The sequence below is a fragment of the Microtus pennsylvanicus genome, chromosome 12, assembly GCF_037038515.1.
Source record: "Microtus pennsylvanicus isolate mMicPen1 chromosome 12, mMicPen1.hap1, whole genome shotgun sequence".
Classification (NCBI taxonomy): Eukaryota; Metazoa; Chordata; class Mammalia; order Rodentia; family Cricetidae; genus Microtus; species Microtus pennsylvanicus.
The window spans coordinates 65198067-65218929 of NC_134590.1; the positions used below are offsets into that span (position 1 = coordinate 65198067).

Below are 20863 nucleotides of genomic sequence, written 5' to 3' on the forward strand. Positions count from 1 at the left end.
GGAGACAGTTAAGGCAGTTCTAAGGGGACAGCTTATAGCTAAATTAATTAAAAATCAGAGAGATGACAAATAAATAACCTAACGAGGCAGCTGTACTACTAGAAAACGAGAACACAAGCCCTAAAGCGGGGGAGGGCAATAAATATGAAATTCAGGACACAGATGAAGACTGAAAGAACACGGCACAGACAGCTGTGGTGGCTGTCATGTACAGCAGTTCCCTTCTCATTGAAGCCATCTTTTCCATGAGAGAGTGGAAGGCTCATGAGACTCAGGAGGAAACAAACGTCACGTGCTCTGGAAAGCTGAACCTTAAGAAGATTCATGAGAGCCCCGGCCCAAGGTTACAGAGACAGTAAACTGTGCTGGGCTGGGTGAGACGGTGACTCTAACCCACACAGCTGCTGGGGAGAGACTCTCGGAGCTGTCAAGCTGCTCTCCAGGGTTGCAGCATCCATCGGTCACCACCCACATGGCGTCTGCTTGTGTAATAAAAGCTACTTCTGAGTCCCTGCTCCCGTAAGTAACCCCTCAATCATACTTCTGTGAGACCAATAAACAGACTCATCATCATACAACACATTTGTCTGTTCATCAAGTTGGATTCTGGTGTGGCCAAAACTTTTGTCTGTCATGGGTTCCCTATCTGGGCTGGGTAGAGAAATGTAAGTTGTGCCTCCTCAGGCAGGCTCACACAACAGTGGCTCACACCTGCAACCCCAGCACGAGGAGCCGAAGAGGAGTGTGATTCCAGGGGCCAGCAAGTACGCCTCAGTGGGTAAGGTGCCACCACACCTGACAAATTCGAGTTCAGTCCCCAGAACCTACACGGTAGAAGGACAGAACCAACTCCTGAAAGTTGTCCTCTGACCTCCACGTGTGCACTGGCACACACACTCATGAGTAAGTACAATTTTAAAGATTTTAAAAAGTGATATTGACAAACCTCTAGCTAACCTAATGGAAGAGAAAGCTTAAGTGAATAGAATTGAGATATAGAAGTGGATGTTAAAACAGCCTTCAGTGAAATTCAGAGGGTCGTTAGGGACTATTTTGAAAACTTAGACTTTAGAAGCTGGGAAAGGTAGCTCAGAGAGATGGCTCAGGGGTAAAGGCACCTGCCATACAGGCCTGACAACTGAGCTCCATTTCTAGGACCCATGTAAAGGGGATAGGAAAGAAGCAAATCCACAGCATTGTTCTCTATCCCCTGTATCTCTCCCTACACACACACACACACACACACACACACACACACACACACACGCATGCGAACACAAATGAGATGGCTAATCTTGATTGTCAACATGAATATCTTTGGAACCAAATAAAATCTAAGCAGCTGGGCACACCTGTGAGGGATGTTTTGTGATTGGATCATGTGAAGTGGGAAGACCCACCCTACATCTGGGCCACACCTTCTACTGGCAGCTGGCAGAAAAGGACACCTAAGAAGGAAGCTTTTGCTGTTGGCCTGCTTGCCCTTACTCTCGATGACGAGCTCATCTACCCTGTTGCTAAGGCACTTCTCCACTGGGCTAGAACCTACTACTGGGATTCTAGTGTAGACTGAAGGCCAGTGGCCCTCTAGGAATCCTCTGGATGGATCACCAGCACATGGACCGAACAGCTACTGACTTCTTGGCTTTTCTGTTGGAAAGCACCCATGTTAGGCTACTTAGCCCACAACCTGTGAACCACCTAATAAATCCTAATAAATTCCCCCTTAATATATACCCATATTCATTCCATCAGTTCTGTCCCTCTAGAGAATCTTGACTAAAACAATAAGATCATTTTTTAAATATTTATTTATTTATTTATTTATTTATTTATTATGTATACAATATTCTGTCTGTGTGTATGTCTGCAGGCCAGAAGAGGGCACCAGACCTCATTACAGATGGTTGTGAGCCACCATGTGGTTGCCGGGAATTGAACTCAGAACCTTTGGAAGAGCAGGCAATGCTCTTAACCACTGAGCCATCTCTCCAGCCCCAATAAGATTGTTTTAAACACAAAGTCTAGGGCTGTAGACAGCACAGCAGCTAGGGGCGTGCACCGCTCTGGCAGCAGACCTGGACTCAGTTCCCAGCATCCATGCCAGGAGTCTAATAACCCCTTGTAACTCTAGTTCCAGGGATCTAACGCCCTCTTCTGGCTTTCTGAGGCATTGAGCGCCCACATGGTACACACATGCACGTCTATATGCAAGCAAATACTCACACACATAAATTTTCAACAGTAATCAGGGAAATGGCACTTTTAAACTACTTTGTGATCCCAACTCACTCAAGTCAAAAAAGGCTATGATTAAGACACCAACAACAACAATAAATGCTGGCAAGGGCACACTGCCAGTCATATAGAAACTGTTGCCACCACTACGGAAATCACAGGTTCCTCAAAAAATATTAAAACTAGCATGCTGCCCACCCTTGAGCACTCAGGAGACAATAAGTCAGCATCACACACAGGCATCTACACATCCATGTTTATTAATGCAGTATTCACAATTGCCAGGAAATGAAATTAGGCTAGATGTCCATCAACAGATGCATGGACTTTAAAAATACATAAATAAAAATAAACTTTATTCAGCTGTAAATAAAAGTGATGTATTTGCAGAAAAATGAATGTAATTAGATGTCATCTATAAAGCAGAGTAAGTGCCACGGATACAGCATGCTTTCTCTTAGGAGTGGAGGAAGAGTGTGAGGATGGACTGAGTGTGTTAGCACACACCCATAGTCCCAGCACCCAGGAGACAGAGGCAGGAGGATCAGGAGTTCAAGGCCATCATCAGCTACATATTGAGCTCAAGGTCAGAAAGGTATACATTAGACCCTGTCTCAAAAACCCATCATCATCATCATCATATGGACCAAAATAGCTTGACTGTTAAGAGCACTAGCTGTTCTTTCAGAGGAGCTGAGTTTGATTCCCAGCACCCACACGGCGATCCCAACCCTCTGAAAGTCCAGTGTCTGGGGATCCAATGCTGCCTCTGGCCTCGGCAGGCACCAGGTATACATAAGGTACACAGAGATGTAGGCAAAACATAAAATAAAAAGTTACAACTGGTCAAAATTCAGACATCAACTGCCCCCAAGTAATACAATTACAATACAACTCTATCCTCAAGACGCGGCGGACATCATAGAAGGGACAACCAAAGCCAGAAGACCAGGACATCTGATTCAAAAGTCTTTCCTTAAAAAAAGAGAGACATGAAAGCAGTGGAGATGGCTAGGGTCAAGAGACATTGTATGAAATTCTCTAGGATAAAATAAAAGCAAATACCTGTTCCCTTTCCTAGATCTGTGATTAGAGACGTCAGTGTCACAGCCTGACCAGGAAGTGTGTGAACAAGTCAGAGCCAGTCAAACACTTGGCACAGACACAGGTGTGGGTTCTGGGTACAAGAGTGGCCTATCATCAAGGCTGGTTGGAGAAGCATCCAAAACAGACCTGTGTCAAATCTGAGAGGGGTCTTACTTCCAGCTCTCAAGGTAAACAATCTAATCCAGGGCTAAGGACAAAGACCTGTGCTACACTGCAGGCAGAATGAAGCCCCCCATAGGAACCCAAGGTCAATGAGAAAAGCAAGCATGGGACTTGAGCAGGCTCTGGGAAGGGGCAGACCGGAAGCAGGATGTCTGAGATGTCTGAGGGTGCCTTGCAGAAGCGCCAGGAGAGCTGGGAGCCTATGGGTATCGCCATTGTTACAGCAGTTGGAAAGGATGAGCTCCGGGCCAGCCGCTTGCCCTCTGCCAGCTCCTTGAGGCAGGTTATCTTTTCACTGCCTGCCTGATTGTTTCAGAGGAGGAAACAGGGGCCCAGAGAGGTCCCAAGGTCACACAAGCTGGTAGGTGGCAGAAACAACACCACCTGGTGCCTCACCCTGACCTCCTTACCACTGGAATGTCACACAGTGGCATTGCTCAGTTCTTTCCTTCTAAGATGTCAACAGCCGCAGCGCAGCTGGCAGATGTGTCACCAGGGGTGTGTGCACCGGGACTGGGGAGAGCATGTTCCCTGCGAATATGCAAGCCCTGAGCTGTCTCCAGACCAAAATGAGGAAGAAAGGAAGGAAGGGTAGACATGAAGGAGATGGAGGGAGTGGGGACGGTGGAGGGAAAGAAGAAGTGGGAAAAAGAGAAAGCAAATGTGGGTGCAAAAGTTTCCCTGTTTGCACAAACCAGGAGTACTGGTTTGACTCCGCCTCTTCCACCAAGCATTGGTGGCTGCAGGTTTTTCACTGGGATGGAGGGGACGGTGGAGCAAAGCAGACTGGAACCGAGGACTTGCGCTCTCGTCCTATCCGCTGCTAACCCTTTATTGCTCTACAGTGGTCCAGCAAGTTCCGGCCCCTCAGCTCTCACCAGGGTGGTTAGTGTCCCGGGCAGATCAGATCGTTCTGCCACTGCTACGGTGGCTGGCTTGACATCTAAGTGGAGCTTCCCCGCTGCCTATTCAAGTACTGCTGGGTGCTCAGAGACTCCCGCCTCCAGCGCAGCATCTTCCTCAGCTGGTCTGTCATGAACTTCTTTTTCAGGTGGTCGTACAAATGGCTCATTTTTCTCTTGGTCTTGTCCGAAGCTTTCATCTTAGGGAAAACAGAGATGAGTTTAGGATATGAACAAGTCACTTGGTAGCAAAAGGCAAGGCTGCTGACCTGGAAGGACAAGGGGCCGAAGGGGCCTGTGAGACCTGTGAGACCTGTGAGACCCAATCCATATTCATCCCATGAAACAGCATGGACCACACAGGGCCTCACAGTTTCTCTATTTTAAAGTGGACATTGAGCTGGATAGAGTACCGTGGCGCCCTCTGACGGTCTGTAGCTGCGGAGTCTGCTTTACAAATGGGTATTCATAGGGGCAGGAACGCAGCCTAGTGTATGTGAAGTCCTGAGTCTAATTCCCAAGAATAAATAATAAATAAGTGAAAAGTGTAAGGGAATAATGAAATGGAGGTTTCAGTAGAAAGGAGGTCCATCTTGTTTTTTCCTTCTTCCACAAATCCTCCCACCCTGTCCTTACTAATCACTGTGACATATCTACATGTCTATCTAAAACATGTCAGCTTCCCTATGACAGCCCTTCTGTCACAGGGATTCTAACTTCATCCACTCCTTAACTCCTCTCCTGTCTCAACAAGACTGCAAGGCTGGGAGGACACATCCTCTCTTACCCATTCAGCCGTGCATTTCAATGAACTGCTGCAGAGGGGGATGTGGGGAGCCGACGCAGGGGATCCCCCTAACTACAACACAATCAGGACGTGAGACGCATGCCTGGTGCAGGGGATCCCCGTAACCACAGCGTAATCAGGATGGGAGACACTTGCACAAGAATTTCTAAGTCAGGTAGAAGGGGATACACCCTTAAAGGAGGGGCAGGTGTCAAAAGGCAGATAGCGAGAGCCGCCAAGGAAGCCGGGAAGCATGGGTCGTCCTGTCCTAGCCATCCTTGCTTACGTGGACTCAAGTTCCCTATTCTGCTTAAAGTAGTTCAAATTTACTTTACACAACCTGTAACTAAAAGAGTTTCAAATCTTATTTTAAAAATGAAGAAAGTGTGGCTCACCCAAGATCATATACAACCAGCCTATCTCTGACTGCAGCAGCCTATTTCTACTAGACCATAGCACAGGAAGTTTAACACATGGCCCTACTCAGTCCTTGTCCTTCTGTGGGTTTATTGCTGTTGTTGCTGGCCTCAGCTCTCCTCTGGAGATGAGATAACTTTAAAAACAAAAAAACTAGCCAGATAGTGTTGATGCCGATTCAAGCAGGAAAGCCCGAGGTTCTGCACGGGAGATAATATGTTCTGAGGGAACAAAGCAAGAAACCACTCAAGAGGCGAGAGCTTTCTCTCTTGTCAGATCATGAGAGCAGGTGTGACACCTTGGGGGAGACACTAACCCCAAGTATCATTTTCTCCCCCATAAAGATGGGGCCTACCTTAGAATACGTTCATGACCTCCTATTAGCTCTAGGAGCTGAGAGTCCCTCTTCCACCCTGGGCTCCACAGGCAGCTATCTTAGCAAGGAAGGAGTTATGAGAGAAGAATAGTCAGGCTGCTAACAGGCTCCAACCCAGAAACCGGGGTACCCTACCTCCATCTCGTAGACGCGCTGTGCATTGAGGTTGTCCCGAATAATCACCCGAGACAGATGGCTCTTGGGTAAAAGCTTCTTCACATTGGCATCGCTGGAATTCAATATGCTAGAGAGAGCAGGGAGAAGGAACCGGTTAGAGACAGCTGGCCAAGGGGAGAGGGAACCAGTTAGAGACAGCTAGTCAAGGGGAGAGGGAACCGGTTAGAGACAGCTGGCCAAGGCCTGTTTGACAGCTGCCCTTTGAGTTTATTTTGTTTTGTTTTTGAGACAAGCTCTTGCTACGTAGCTCTGGCTGTTCTGGAAGTCGCTCTGTAGTCAAACTGGCCTGGAACTCACAGAGATCCACCTGTCTCTGCTTCCCACATGCTGGGACTAAAGGCGTGTACCACAGCACCTGGCTCCTCCGTGGCTTTCAAGATAAGTGGTTTTCTCACTTCCAGAGGAGCAAGTAAACCACTCTAAGTTTTGCCTGTAGATGAGGTCTGCTAAGAGGCTGCTTCCTGAACAGGGAGAAAGAGCATCCTGGGAGGACACAGAAAGGCCCAGAGCAGGCCTCAAGAGAGGTCAGCAGAGAATCAGAAGAGTCCTCAAGAATTGCAGTTGTCGTTGTCGTTACTGACACTCTGTGCTGGTGCTTGGCCGGAACCCAGGGCTGCACACACTAATCAAGCGCTCACCCCCTGAGATCGCCCACTGTTCTGGAGTGGTTATCTTATGAGAAACTGCAGGGTAAGAGCAAAGGTGGAGGAGGTCTTAGATGAATGTAAGTTGGAAGGTAGAGGCAAAAGATGAATCTGAGAGAGGCTGAGATGGGGAGTTCTTCCTTTGTAGCCTGGATCTGGGGGGTTTGGGAAATGGGCAGAGAACAGAACAGGATGAAGAAGGTGGGGATGAAAGCTGGTTGTGCTGGTGCATGCCTGTGGTCTCAGCACTCGGGAAGCTGAAAGGAGGAAGATGGAGAGCTCAAGGCCAGCCTGGGCTACACAGGCAACTCTTTTTAAAAGAGAAGAAAAGAATGAGGGAGCGATAAGGAGGAGTGTGGGTGGACACAGGGTTCATTAATAAAGGAAGTCTAATGAATGAGTTTGGGGAGGGAGGAGGTGTGGAGTGCTATAGGACTTCTGGAGACTCTATTCGCTATGTTCCACCTTTTGACACCACAAGACAACAATGTCACTGACAGAGTTCACACTCAGAAATCACATAATTGAGTTACCAAAAAAAGATTCCCCCATCTACTCCTAATCTCCCAATGCTCTAATTTGCTACATTGTGTTGTGTTGGACATTGGCATTCACAGGAATCCTGAGCCCCTAGGCATCAATGGGTCGGAGACACCCACAGGGTGAGAAGTATGGAGCAATGTGAGAATGAGGAGCTGGGGACCAGGCTCAGTTGGTGGAATGTGTGTTTAGCAAGCACACAGTTCTGGGTGGTCTCCGGCACCAATAAAAACTCACCTATTTGGGAGGCAGAAGAAGGAGATCAAGGGCATTCTTAGTTACATTGTGGTTTAAGTTAACCTTGGCTACATATCTTAACAATAAACAACATCAAAGGATGTTGCTAGCCAGTAGGTTTTCGTTTTCTGATAATTTAGTTACACTATGAAGCTTTTAAAATGGTTTTTCCATTTTAAAAAATTGTTCAGACCAGGCGATTGTGGTGCATACCTTTAATCCCAGCACTGGGAAGACAGAAGCAGATGGATCTTTGTGAGTTTGAGGACAGCCTGGTCTTCAGAGCAAGTTCCAGGACGGGCTCCAAAGCTACAGAGAAACCCTGTCTCAAAACAACAACAACAAAAAACTGTTTATACATTCTAAGTCATCAGATAAAATACATGTACTCAAGTATAACTATTTTGGTGTGATAACTAGTTAAGAGGAAAAAAGGAGATTGCTAAACAGTGATGTTTTGTGCTGTTTGTTTTTAAAGCTGTAACACACATACACATATATGTATTATCTTAGCCTATTAGTTGCTGTGATAAAACATAAACCAAAATCAACCTGAGGGGAGAGTGTTTGTTCCAGCTTACAGGTTACAGTTGCTCATCAAGAGAAGCTGAGGCAGGACTCAGTGCAGGAGCTAAAGCAGGAAGGCCACTACTGCCTTGCTTTCCATTACTCTACACAACCCAGCCACCCGCCCAGGGGAGGCACCACCCACAGTGGCTGCATTATCCCACATCAATCACTAGGAACCCGCCCCACAGACAGGCCCACCAGTCAATCAGCTGCAGGAGATTCTCCAGCTGGGGTTCTTTTAGCTTGTTTCAAGGTGACAGCAGCTAACCAGCACAGGACCTTACATGTACACATCAAAATGTTAACAGTGATCGCATCTGCTCATTCGTTTTGCTGGTTTGTCTTCAGTTTGTTGTTGATGATGTTCTAATCAGTATACATTACTTTTGTAATGATTGACAAACCATTTTAAAGGAAACCAGGGAAATGACCGATGTGCTGGCGAAGTGTTCCCTGAATACAGATTCCCTAACAAACAAGAACAAGAAAGGAAGAACTCCATGCACACTTTCACGAATTGACTGAACAGAAACAGCTGGCTGGATGGCTGATACACACAGGGACAGAAGGAGCAACAAACAAGAAAGCTCATGTTACCTTCATAAATTCTTTTCATTAGCACACCAGAACAACATCATCAGAAAGTATACTACTTTTATCATTAGGACCAAAACAAACAAAAAGATATATATTTTATTTATTTATTTATTTATTTATTTATTTTGTATACAATATTCTGTCTGTATGCCTCAAGGCCAGAAGAGGGCGCCAGACCTCTTTACAGATGGTTGTGAGCCACCATGTGGTTGCTGGGAATTGAACTCAGGACCTTTGGAAGAGCAGGCAATGCTCTTAACTACTGAGCCATCTCTCCAGCCCCAAAAGATATATTTTTTGAGACAAAGTCTCATATATCCCAAGCTGGCCTAGAACTCCCTCTTAAACTGAGGATGATCTTGAATTTCCAACCCGAGTGCTGGGATAACAAGCATGGGCAACCATGTCCAGTTTAAGAAGGGCAGGGGGACAATAACCTTTCAAGGGATTATAAAATGTTTTCCAATTTACTTTTTATCGGTAGGTAACAACTGTCTTCTGAGTGTGCTTACCTTTACAAATATTACAAAGAAATCAACATGCCAGGGCTGGAGAGATGGCTCAGAGGTTAAGAGCACTGACTGCTCTTCCAGGGGACCCAAGTTCAATTCCCAGCAACCACATGGTGGCTCACAACCATCTATAATGAGATAGGGTGCCCTCTTCTGGCATACAGGCATACATGCAGACCGAACACTATACATAATAAATAAATAAATAAATAAATAAATAAATAAATAAATAAATAAATAAATAAATAAATCCCAAGCTTCCTATTTCCATTTTTCTGGCTTCTATGAAAGTCAATCCAACATACCCAGGTGCTGACGGGAAAAAGGTTTAAAGGTCAGGAATTCGCACACAAGACTAAACCCTGTTTTCGAGGGAAAGAGCCTCAATACTTAGATCCTCTCTACTCAGTGACACATCAAATTTATCAACAGTAGACATGAAAAAGGAGAAAGGTTGGAAGTACTCTTTCAAGCAATAAATAATGGTCATTTTGAACCAAATTGTTTTTCCATAATAAATCCTCTGTAGGAACTTGGGTGAGGGAAGGGTTGAGAAAGCGGGGTAGAATTAAGGCTTGTGGGGATTGGGGCCAAACAACGGGAAACTGAAGGCTTTTCCAGAATCACTGGAGAATGGGAAGGCTTGAAAGCGGGTGGTCAAGTAATTGTGGGCCTGAGACCTGAGCTTCACCGGGTGTCACCTCAAAGTGCGCTCGGACCGCATGATGTCAAGCCTACAGTAAGCTAGGGCCAGGATTCATTCGGAGGGCTGAAAATGGGACCACGACTTCACGCCCGAGTCCAGGCTTATGAGGGTCCTACAGATTAATCCGGGTCTGAAGTCTGAGGAACTCGGATGGGCGGGGGTAGGGGACACGACTGGGCGGTGTGGATCTGAAAGCTCGGATTCCTTCAGAGGTCCCGGGTCTGACGACCGCTCGGCACACCAGAACCACACCTGAAGAACAACTTCGGAATTGCCGGCCGCGGCCGCAGGAAGTAGATCTGTGGTTGGACGCGGGAGCCGAGATCCGGCTGGCTGTCAATTCTCTCGCGCCGGAAGTCCGTGCCAGAGGCAGTGGGCTCCTTGGCAACAGAGTCCAAATTCGAGCCCAGATCCCATTTGACTGAAGGCCTTCTGGGCTGTGTGGAGGAACCTAACAGGCCGGCGAAGGACTCGGGAAGGTTAGCTATGCCAAAAACCATGCTGGAAGAGCGCGCGGACGCCGAGCGACTATCTATATTGAAGTCTAAGGCGGAGCTCTGCGCGTTGCCCTGGAGACAAGCAAGGGGCGGAGCCTGCAGGCTGCAGACCTCCAAATCTTTGTGACTCTCGGTAGGGTGTTGCCTAGGAGACGCTTGAGGGGGCGGGGCCTGAAGGCGGCCGCCCTGAGGTCGACCCTTCCGGCTGTCTGAGACGCGCTGCCAGGCGCGTTTCCGTGGAGACGGGCCGGTATGTTGTGCTGCAGCCTTCCCGGCTTCTCCGAGAGGTCTGATGATTGCTCGAGTGCTACGACGCTACGTCCGGGTGCAGAGCAGGCCGCGGCTTCCCCATAGGCCCAGAACAGCCCTTTGTTGCGCGAGGAGAAGCCGTTGCTACCGAGATCCAGGGTCATGACGGACCCTCTCGGAGACCATCGCCCGCGGCTCTGCCCTGCGGTCGCTTCCTGAAAGACTCCCGCGGCTCTGCGGCTGAGAGGTAAGATGATCGGAGCCCTGTCTCCACGTAGAGAGCCATTCTAAGCCAATTCCCTAGGAAGCGTCCTAGACTTGAAGTGGCACCTCCTGCCCATCAACTTGTGGACTCTGGTCCAGTTTATAACCCAGAATTTAACCAAAGCCCCACCTATATTTGCCAACTTTCTCCCGAAAGAACTTGCTGTCTGACGATGAACAAAACTTGTTTTCCTCGAGTCTCACTTTCCACGAGTGACAAATTAACTAGATGTCAAAGGCCTCATTGGCCATAAAGTGCGAAAGCAGCCGCGACCAAGTTTCTCTCTCCTTCCTCCTCAATCCAAACTGTTCATTTTTGTGGGGAATGATACTGGGCCTGTTCTTTTGTTGTGGGTTGTTTTGTTTTTAAAGAATTTCAGTAGTCCAGGCTGGTCTAGAACTCCCCCGTCTTTTGCCTCAGTTTCCCCATCTGCTCTATGCCCTCCTGTCTGTGTTGGCTTCAGACCATCTTTACAACTCTATAGCCCCCCCGCCTTTACGTGTCATTCCCACAAGGATCTGCATTTTAACCTCTCTACACGCCCTTGGATTGTCTCGTTTCATCACCTCTTTATAAGGTAGACATCTTGCCCCGTTGATCAACATTTTAAAAATCTTATTTGGCTCTATTTTCTAAAGTTGTACAACACTTTATTCTGTACAACAGAATGTTCCAGTGAGCCAAGCAAAGGAGGTTTGTGGGTTTGTGGATAGAAAAGGACTTGAGGACAGAAACAAAAACACTGGTCACTTCAAAGTTACACTCCTTGGAAGGCCGGAACAGGGAGACAGACCTGTAGGAACATGACTGACTGGCCTGATGTTACTTCGGATGACCCTTTGTTGTGGGAGGATTTTAATAAGACGTCCCTTATACTAGCGGAAACTGGCCTGCTTGGGAAATTTGCTTGTTCTCTCTGTAATCCCATTTTCCCAAAGGTTAATTTTAAGTAAACAGCTCTGTTTCTTTGCCAAAGGAAAAAAACCTAAAGAGACCCTGTAGCTTGTTTCCCTGGCTCTTTATTCAGTGTAGGGGGCAGAAAACAGCACCCTTGTGTCCAGAGCCCCCCACCTTCCTCTTCTGCCTCCTGAGTGCTGTGTTCCAGGTGAGCACCGCCGGGCATCACTTTCACTTGGTCTCAGTTGACTTAGGGTCATTAATGTTGGAAGGTGCAAAGTCGGGCGGTGGTGGCGCACGCCTTTAATCCCAGCACTCAGGAGGCAGAGCAGGCGGATCTCTGTGAGTTCGAGGCCAGCCTGGTCTAAAAGAGCTAGTTCCAGGACAGGCTCCAAAAGCTACAGAGAAACCTTGTTTCGAAAAAACAAACAAAAATGTTGAAGGCACAGCTGAGCAAAATACATGACGAGTTTCTCATTAGCTTTGTGTCCAGTTGTGTGGGTACTCTCTAGGGACCAAGACCCTGGTGAGTACCACCTGTTCTCCGGAAGCTCTTTAGGACCTGGCCTGAACCCATCCCAGTAAACCCAAGTTGCTCCTTCCTTTGTCCCATGGTCTCTCCGACCATGGCTGACCCCCTTCCACTCACTAGCTGAAGTCCCTTTAAAGACTATCCCGTGCTCCTCTCGTGGTTGACTGTTCTCGTTTCCATTGTTTTCTGTGTGAAAAGACCCCCCCAACAATCCAGTAACTTTAGTGTAACTAACGTGTTCCCTGACCGCTGCTCAGAGAAGGCCTTGGCTAGCCTTGGAGACCCAGCCGTCCACTTCTCAGAACTCTTCTCAGTTCTTACCCTTCTCCACCCTCCTTTCCACAGTGTTCAGTAGACACAGCTTGGCAGAAAGATGGACATGTAACCCAGCACCAGCTGTTGACCTGTCTGTCACCTTGATGACTTCTCCTTTGGGTGCCTTCGCAGTCCAGTTCCCACAGCCTTCAATCAGTGGCCTCTCACAGATCACCAAGAGCCTGTTCATCAGCAATGGTGTGGCTGCCAACAACAAGCTCCTGCTGTCCAGCAATCAGATCACCACGGTCATCAACGTCTCAGTAGAGGTAGCCAACACCTTCTACGAGGATATCCAGTACGTGCAGGTGCCTGTGATTGATGCGCCCATTGCGCGTCTCTGCGATTTCTTCGACCCCATCGCTGACCATATCCATTCCGTGGAGATGAAGCAGGGCCGCACCCTGCTGCACTGTGCTGCTGGTGTGAGCCGCTCCCCTGCCCTGTGCCTCGCCTACCTCATGAAATACCACGCCATGACCCTTCTAGATGCCCACACGTGGACCAAATCATGCCGGCCCATCATTCGACCCAACAGTGGCTTTTGGGAGCAGCTCATCCGTTATGAGTTCCAGCTGTTTGGCAAGAATACAATGCACATGATTAACTCTCCGATGGGACTGATCCCAGACATCTACGAGAAGGAGATCCGTTTTATGATTCCACTGTAAGCCAACCCAACCAGCTCCTATATCAGGGTCAGCAGTACAGATCTGTCATTAATAGTATACAAGTATACTTGAACACTCTACTTGTGTTGCTGCAGGAGCACACCAGATGGTGCTTTTCATAAGGGCAAGAATAGAGCATTGCCATAACTTTTCACCTCCTAATCCACAGGTTTGGGGGGTACATGCCTTAGATGGCTGAAGCAGAAAGATTGCAAGGTGAGTTTGAGGCCAGCCTGGACAACATAGTGAGACCCTGTCTCAAAAAACAAACAAACAACTCAACAATTACTGCCCTGTAGTATGTGTCTTTAGATATTAAATTCTTTGGTTAGAGCATGGTGAGGGTAACTCTTCTGTGAGTGGTAGGTCACAGCTACTGTCTGGAGGATGGGGGAGGCAAATGGTGGCCATGCCAAAGAGACCAGTGCACAGTGCATATGGCAGCCTTGGGATCCTGCAGCTCTCCCCTAGATGACCAATCTAGAGATGACTCTGCCAAAATCCCACCTCGTTCATTCCTTAAGCATCCTGGTGCTCTCCAGTGTCTCACAGTAAGTGCCAACCTAATAGACCATGGGGCCTCCCCTCCACCTTCACCACAGTGGCCCAACACTGGTCTTCCAGGCCAGACTTGCACAGGGCGTGGATCACAGCGCTGCTCCGATCAGCAGTACTCATCCGGAAGGCCGTCCTGTCTACACACAGCCCTTTGTTTATGTGTCTCAGAAGCCTCTGTGAGAGAGAAGAAATAGCTTAATCTTTGCTAAGCCTCATCTGAGAAGTTTGCCAGAGCTTCCAATGTGCAGCCTAGGATGCACGCCCAGCTTTCTCCAAAAGGCCTTATGCAGAATTGCAGACCGTGAGATCCAGTGTCCCAGGCTGCCTGACTGTTCAGGAGTTATGGGGACAGAGGTCAGGACAAGTGAGTTGACTCCAGGAGGCCCTGAAATTCAGGGTTGCTCAGAATTCCTTAGTGTCAGGACCCAACTCAAGAAGGTTGTGTTTGGTTGAAGAGGTGATCCCAGGGGCGGTGGTGGTGCAAGCCTTTAATCCTAGCACTCAGGAAAGCAAGTGGATCTCTGTGAGTTTGAGGCCAGCCTGGTTTACAAGAACTAGTTCCAGGACAGCTAGGACTGTTACACAGAGAAACCCTGTCTCAAAAAAAAAAAAAGAACTAAACTAAATAATAATAATAATTAAAAAAAAAGAGGAGTCCCATGTAGTCCTTGAGCTCCTTATCTCTTGCTTGTACTTAAGGAATGCTGGGGCCATTGGTGTGTGCCACCATGCCCTGCAAAGACTAGTGCTCCACTTAACTTTTATGGTATAACACCAAAAGCAGCTTGGGGGAGGAAAGGGTTTCTTTGACTTACAGGTCCACACAGTCCATCATGAAGAGACGTCAGGACAGGAACTCAAGGCAGGAACTGAAGCAGAAGCAAGGAGGAATGCTGTTTATTGGCTTGCTCCTTCCCCATGGCTTGCTCAGCCCAGTTTGTTGTACAGTGCGGGACCACCTGCCCGGGCTGGCAGAGCCGAGAGCAGGCTACACCCTCTCCCAAATTATTCTTGCATTATTAGTCCAGAAGCCCCACAGACATGCTCACCTAGTGGAGGGACCCTTTCCTAGGTGACTCTAGTTTATGTCACGTTGGCAATCAAACCAGTTGGTCTGATCTAGAGCTTTCAGATGGTTTATGAGCAAACAACAGCACGGCTGCCCTGCTGGGTGGCTTGATGCGGTGCTGTGCATCTCGAGTGCTGTAGAAACTGCAGACCTTCCCCCTGTATGAGTCGGGTTCTCGGGAGGCGCAGAACCGGTAGGGTGAAAAGAAAAGAATTTAACTTAGCATATGGGACGCTCAGCAGTGGAAGTGGTTCCACAGCGTCTGTCTCTCATGGGAGAGGCCACAGTCCATGAGTCTGGGACATCAGCAGTCCCAGCCTGGCCCCAAAACCTGGAGTGCTCCCAGAGAGCCTGGAAATGCTGGTTCTGATGTCAGCGGCATGCGGGAAGGCCGAGAGCAGGGTGAATCATCTTCCTGCCGCCATGCTGTTTTTATCTGAGCTGCTTCCAGAAGTGCTGCCCACTCTTGGGTGGGTCTTCCCACATCCATTATAGGCAACCAAGCAATGCTCCAGGTGTGGCTCCCTATAGGTGATTCTGATTTATGGCGAACTGACATTTAAACCAACCACCATACTCCCCAACCTACCTGTGCCCTGTTTTCAGAAAGGGTCTGCCCCTCACACAGCCCCTTGTCTTTGTTCTATGGCATTTTTACGGCTATGTCACTCTTCACCCACTGAAGTGTATTTAGTTGTCGGGTGTAGGGGTTATAGGTGAAACTGCCATACACATTGCACACAGGTTGTTCATTTCTCTAGGGTGTGTACTACAGAGTTCTGGTCACATGATGATGGCCTCACCAGAACTGGATTAAAACTAATCATATTTACTTCTTATTACCCTCCCTCATCCCTTCCCACTTTTTCTGAACCCCTTTCTCTTCCCAGTAAGTTCCCTTAAATGTTCATAACTTTTCTGTGACTATATAAGGAAGTATCCATATTTTAAAATATTAAAAATTAAATTTTCTTGGTTTTCCAAGGTATGATTTTTCCATGTAGTCCTGGCTGTCCTTGAACTCACAGAGACCTGCAGCTTTGCCTCCCAAGTGCTGGGATTAAAGGTATGTGCCACCACCGTTCAGCTGTAAGTGAGGAGTTTTGTTATGGTGTATTGATAGATGTCATTACACTACTCCCTCCCTCTCCTTGTCCATATTTTTTATTTTTAAATAATATATTTTTGGAAAATATACACGTATAGGTATATTTTGATTGTCTCCATCCCCCAGGGCCTTCTCCAAGTCACCCTAGTGCCCTTCTTCTGCCTCCCTCCCAATATCATGTCCTCCTTTTGTTGCTGTTGTTGTTATTAATAACCCTGAAACCAGGTGGTGCTGCCCATATGCTCGTGGGTGTGGGATCATACCTAGGGCGTGGGCAACTTAGCAGTGGCCATGCTGCCAACGGAGAGAGGCCCTGTCTCCCTCGGCAGCCATCAACTGCCGGTAGCTCCTCCACAAGGTGAGGCTTGACTTGTGCCAGTAACAATGGGTGCTAGGAGTGGACATTACAGCGGCCACGCAATATCCAGCAGCCGGCCTGTCTCCTCATCCTCTAGCTCCTACATTAATGAGAGGGAACAGGAGACTGGTTGGTGCTTCCTGCAGAAGAGAATATTCTAGCACAGTAACATTTGTTGTAAAGGGTGACAGCTAGGAGTTGCCCTTTAATTTATAGACACATTTTGTGTTAAAATAAGTGAACCTTGCTTAAGGCCTAAACCTATATAATTTATAGACACATTTTGTGTTAAAATAAGTGAACCTTGCTTAAGGCCTAAACCTATATGACCTTTAAGTGTGACCTTACTCCTTTCCTAGATATTTTTGAGATTCCCAAAAACAAGACTAACCCCCCCCCTTTTTTTTTACAGTAGAAATGTCTTAACTTCCCCAGCAACCCTGTGATCTAGAGTTTTACCTTAGTGGTGCCCCTGTCCAGTGCATAGAAACTAGCCATGAGTACCTTAGGCTCAAGTCTAAAGCCACCAGAAACATACAGATGGCTGCTGTGACGACACTGAGCTGGGGCTGAGACACCCAGACACACGCTTTCGGAGATGCTGGCTTTCCTCCCCTGCTCCTCTGTTTCTAAATCTTTGTGCTTAAAATGTTTGTTTTTTTTTTAAATAAACTAACTCTGCTTCAGACTGGCTCTTCCTGAAATTCTTTTCTACTTTTCTAGTAGAGCCTAGAATCCAGCTCTACTTGAATGGAGATCCCTAAAACTAAGGGGACTCAAAAGGCTGCCACGGGGAGACACTGCCGCCCCTGACCCTTGAACAAAGCAACCGTGGAGATTATATTCAGGGAGCCTAGACATATTCCTACAGGTGCTGGCCCATTCCTGGACATGCTCAGTTGGACTTCACAACTGAAGAGGAAAGAGTAGACACACTGGGACATGCTGAGTTGAGCTCGGGTCAGGGGCATATGTGTACAGAAGATGGAAGGCCGGAATGCCTCAGCATGCTCAGCCTGCCCAAGGAATCAGCTTTTCAGAAAGAGAACTTTGGGAGTGTGTTATACAGGATTCGGCCTGGAAAGGTACCTGCCTCAACTAGTGGCTGGTTAGCAGAGGCAAAGAAGGTTTTGAGGGGTTCATGGAATGATGGCTGGGACGAGCAGTGTCCTTGTCCTCAGGCTCAGCTGCTGGGCTTTTCCCTGGACACAGCCTGGGTAGAGGAACCTCTGGGTGGTCCTGTTTAATCCCCGCCTCCTAGGTTGGTTGGTAAAACCTGTGTGGGTAGGAAAGAGACCTGCAGGTGTCTCCCTTAGACTTTCTCTTGGTGTTTTGAGACAGGATCTCAGTATGTAGCCCAGGCTGACCTGGAATTTACTTACTGGGTAGCCTAGGTTAGCCTCAGAAGCCTCCCAAGTGCTGTGATTGTAGGTATAAGACATCATGTTTCTAGGAAAGGGCCACACTTGATTGTATAAAGTAGAGGAGGTGTTTTTTTGTTTTTGTTTTTTTTGGGATTTTTTGGTTTTTCGAGACAGGGTTTCTCTGTGGCTTTGGAGCCTGTCCTGGAACTAGCTCTGTAGACCAGGCTGGTCTCGAACTCACAGAGATCCGCCTGCCTCTGCCTCCCGAGTGCTGGGATTAAAGGCGTGCGCCACCATCGCCCGGGCTAGAGGAAGTGTTTAACTGAGCAGAAGAATGTGGAGTTATAGAAAATGGCGGGCAAAAACAGAAAGGTGTACTTGAAGACAAGACCTTGAAATAGGTAATTAAAACCAAAAGAAGCTGCTCATTTGAAAGTTTGTGTGTTGGGGACTGGAGGAGTAAGGTGTGTGTGTGTGTGTAAGGGAGGGGGCATGAGGCCAGCTCTCCACGCAGCCCAGGACTAGCAATCCTCTCTACCCTCCAGAGTGCTGCCTGCCAGGCAGAGGGACAGACACGTCAGGTTACTTCAGGTTACCTTTTGGTAAGGATTAAAGGATTAAAAAACGCCCAGGCGACCTCATTGTCATGCCAGTTCCAGCTGCCCATTTGGGAACCCGGGCTATCCTTTCTTCTTCCCTTCATTTCTACTAAGTAGTAATTTAGTCTCAGTTTGCTGGGTGGAACTCGCGCAGGTTTTAGTTTTTAATCTGGCACATTAAGACAGTGCAAAAGCTAATTCAAAATAGTGAACTTCCAGAGTTTGTTTTTTGTTTTGTTTTGTTTTTTCTCGAGACAGAGTCTCTCTGCGTAGCCCTGGATGTCCTGGAACTCGCTCTGTGGACGGGGCTGGCCTCGAAATCAGAGATCACCTGCCTCTGCCTCCCGAGTGCTGGGATTAAAGGTGTGCGCCACCACACAAACTTCCAACAATTTTTAAACAACGTACTACTCTACTCTGGCCCTAACTCTTTCCCCACTGTCATATGGCCCTGGGCCTTCTGGCTCCAGTGAACTGGCAAGATGGCTCATCAGGAAAGGAGGCTCGCGGTACCTCCTGGGAAAGGACACACACAAGAAGAGTCCTTGCTTCCTTTTGTTCCTACTGTTGGTGTGATTTCCCAGCCTGGTCTCAAAATCACTATATAGCTAAAGATGACTGAATTTCTGAACCTCCTGCCTCCACCTCCTGAATGCTTGGAATACAGACATGAGCCACCACAGTACTGGCGGGATAAACCTAATACTTTGTATGTGTATTCTACCAATGGAGCCATAGCCTCAAACCCCAGCCCTCTTGTAGAACTAGAAGGAAAATCTTGCCTAACAGGCACACGACCCTTGGGTTCCATCCCTAGCACTGAAAAAAGGAGTCCTTGTTTGCCCTGACTTTCTCGAATGACAACCCAAGGGTACCAGGGCAGGATGGGAAGGGAAGCCTGGTAGCTAAGGCTGAAACAAGGCTTTGCCTGAAGTCCACAATGGCAGGATGCCCAGCACAGTTCCAACTTCCTGGCTTCCCCCAAGACCTGGCAGGAAGCCTGGGGGCCTGGGCTACACCCTGTTCTGTCCAGTAGGAGCAGGCCTGCCCTGAGGTTGTCAGTGTGCAGGTGGCCGCAGAGGAAGTGGAGAGACCAACTCCCTAGCATCTGTGACAGTGACTCAGGACACTTGGGCTAAGCACTTCCCAGGCAGCTCCCCAGAGCCGCAGGGTTAGGTTTCACTGCCCCATTTACAGCACAGAGGCAGGGGAGCTGAAGGCCTGGCTCCAAGTCACAGCATGTAAGAGCCAGGACTCAAACCCAGTTCCGACTCCAGAGCTCCGTTTGTCACTAGTGCAGCAGCACACCACTGTCCCCACTTCCTCTTTCCAGGATTCCTAGTACTGATCTTCGTGAAGGGTCCTCTCGTCACCCTGGGGCCTCTGGGCTTGCCTGTGGTGCATTCATTCTATCTTGACTAAGCTAACTGAGGTGGAAGCTCTGCCCACTGAGAGTAGCACCATTCCCTGAGCTGGGTCCTGGGCTGTCTGAAAAAGGAGAAACTGCCCTGAACACGGGTCCATCGCTCTCTGATTCTTGACTGTGGATGTGAGGTGACCAAGTGCTTCAGTCTCCTGTGGGGGACTTGCTTGACCCAAGGGACTGTAACCTCAACCTCTGAACCAAAGTAACCCTTTCTTCCTTCAGTGGTGCTTTGGTCAGGGTGTTAGCAACAGAAAAAGTGACTAATGTCACTGTCAACTACAGTCTGAAAATATCAAATGGTAAATTCCAGACAGAAACAAATCCCTGCGCTTCTGAGGGTGCACCACTGCAATGCCACGCCTGTCCTGCTTCTGCCCACCCCGGCCATCGGTCTTCATTATGGTTATCAGATGTGGGGTCACCATGGTTGTGTGTAGGTGACTTATCTTACTAATAAGCACAAGGATAGCAGAGTGACGTCTGCATTTCGGAAATGGCGAAAAGAAGCCGTAAAGCGCTTGCTTTACGTGGAAAGGTGAAAGCTGCTGCCCCACTAAGAAAGGCATCGAGCAGTCATTGCTAAGATCAAGACTCGGAAGCTCGAGTCTGTGACACTGTGAAAAGAAAGTTATCAGTGCTGGCTTGGTGCTGTGCTTCAGGCCGCAGAAGCTCAGGCCAAGTGTGTGGTAAGGGCTCAGTTAAGATAGAAATCACAAGAAACACACGCCTAAAAGAACAGGGCAGTATAGGGCTCTTTCCGCTTCACTGGATGTCTTGCAAGGAAGCTGGTCCTTACACCTGCTCCCTCCTGCCACACCCTCACTCCTTCCCCACCATGCTGGAGGCACTGGTCCTGAAGGCAGGTCTGGTGAGGAAGACAAGAAAGGCTGACCTAGCTCTCAGGTGGAGTGTGACCGTGGGATCAGGGCCCCTTCTGGAATGATCACATTCAGTTGGGGCTTCGGACTTGCTGTGGTGGAGGG

At 48.2% G+C, this 20863-nt stretch overlaps 2 protein-coding genes across 2 annotated transcripts; one reads left to right on the plus strand and one right to left on the minus strand.

Annotated features, from left to right (window-relative positions):
- Positions 1-2481: 2481 nt before the first annotated feature.
- On the minus strand, positions 2482-10504 carry C12H5orf52 (chromosome 12 C5orf52 homolog). The gene is made up of 3 exons (XM_075944089.1): positions 10225-10504; positions 6125-6233; positions 2482-4609 (listed from the first exon to the last, which is right to left on the minus strand). The coding sequence occupies exons 1-3, from the start codon at positions 10470-10472 to the stop codon at positions 4451-4453; spliced, it is 516 nt and encodes a 171-aa protein (XP_075800204.1). The 5' UTR covers positions 10473-10504; the 3' UTR covers positions 2482-4450.
- Positions 10505-10746: 242 nt separating this feature from the next.
- Dusp18 (dual specificity phosphatase 18) lies at positions 10747-17177 on the plus strand. Its single transcript, XM_075944088.1, has 2 exons — positions 10747-10965; positions 12758-17177. Exon 2 carries the CDS (start codon positions 12832-12834, stop codon positions 13396-13398), a length of 567 nt encoding a protein of 188 aa, XP_075800203.1. The 5' UTR covers positions 10747-10965; positions 12758-12831; the 3' UTR covers positions 13399-17177.
- Positions 17178-20863: the final 3686 nt, after the last annotated feature.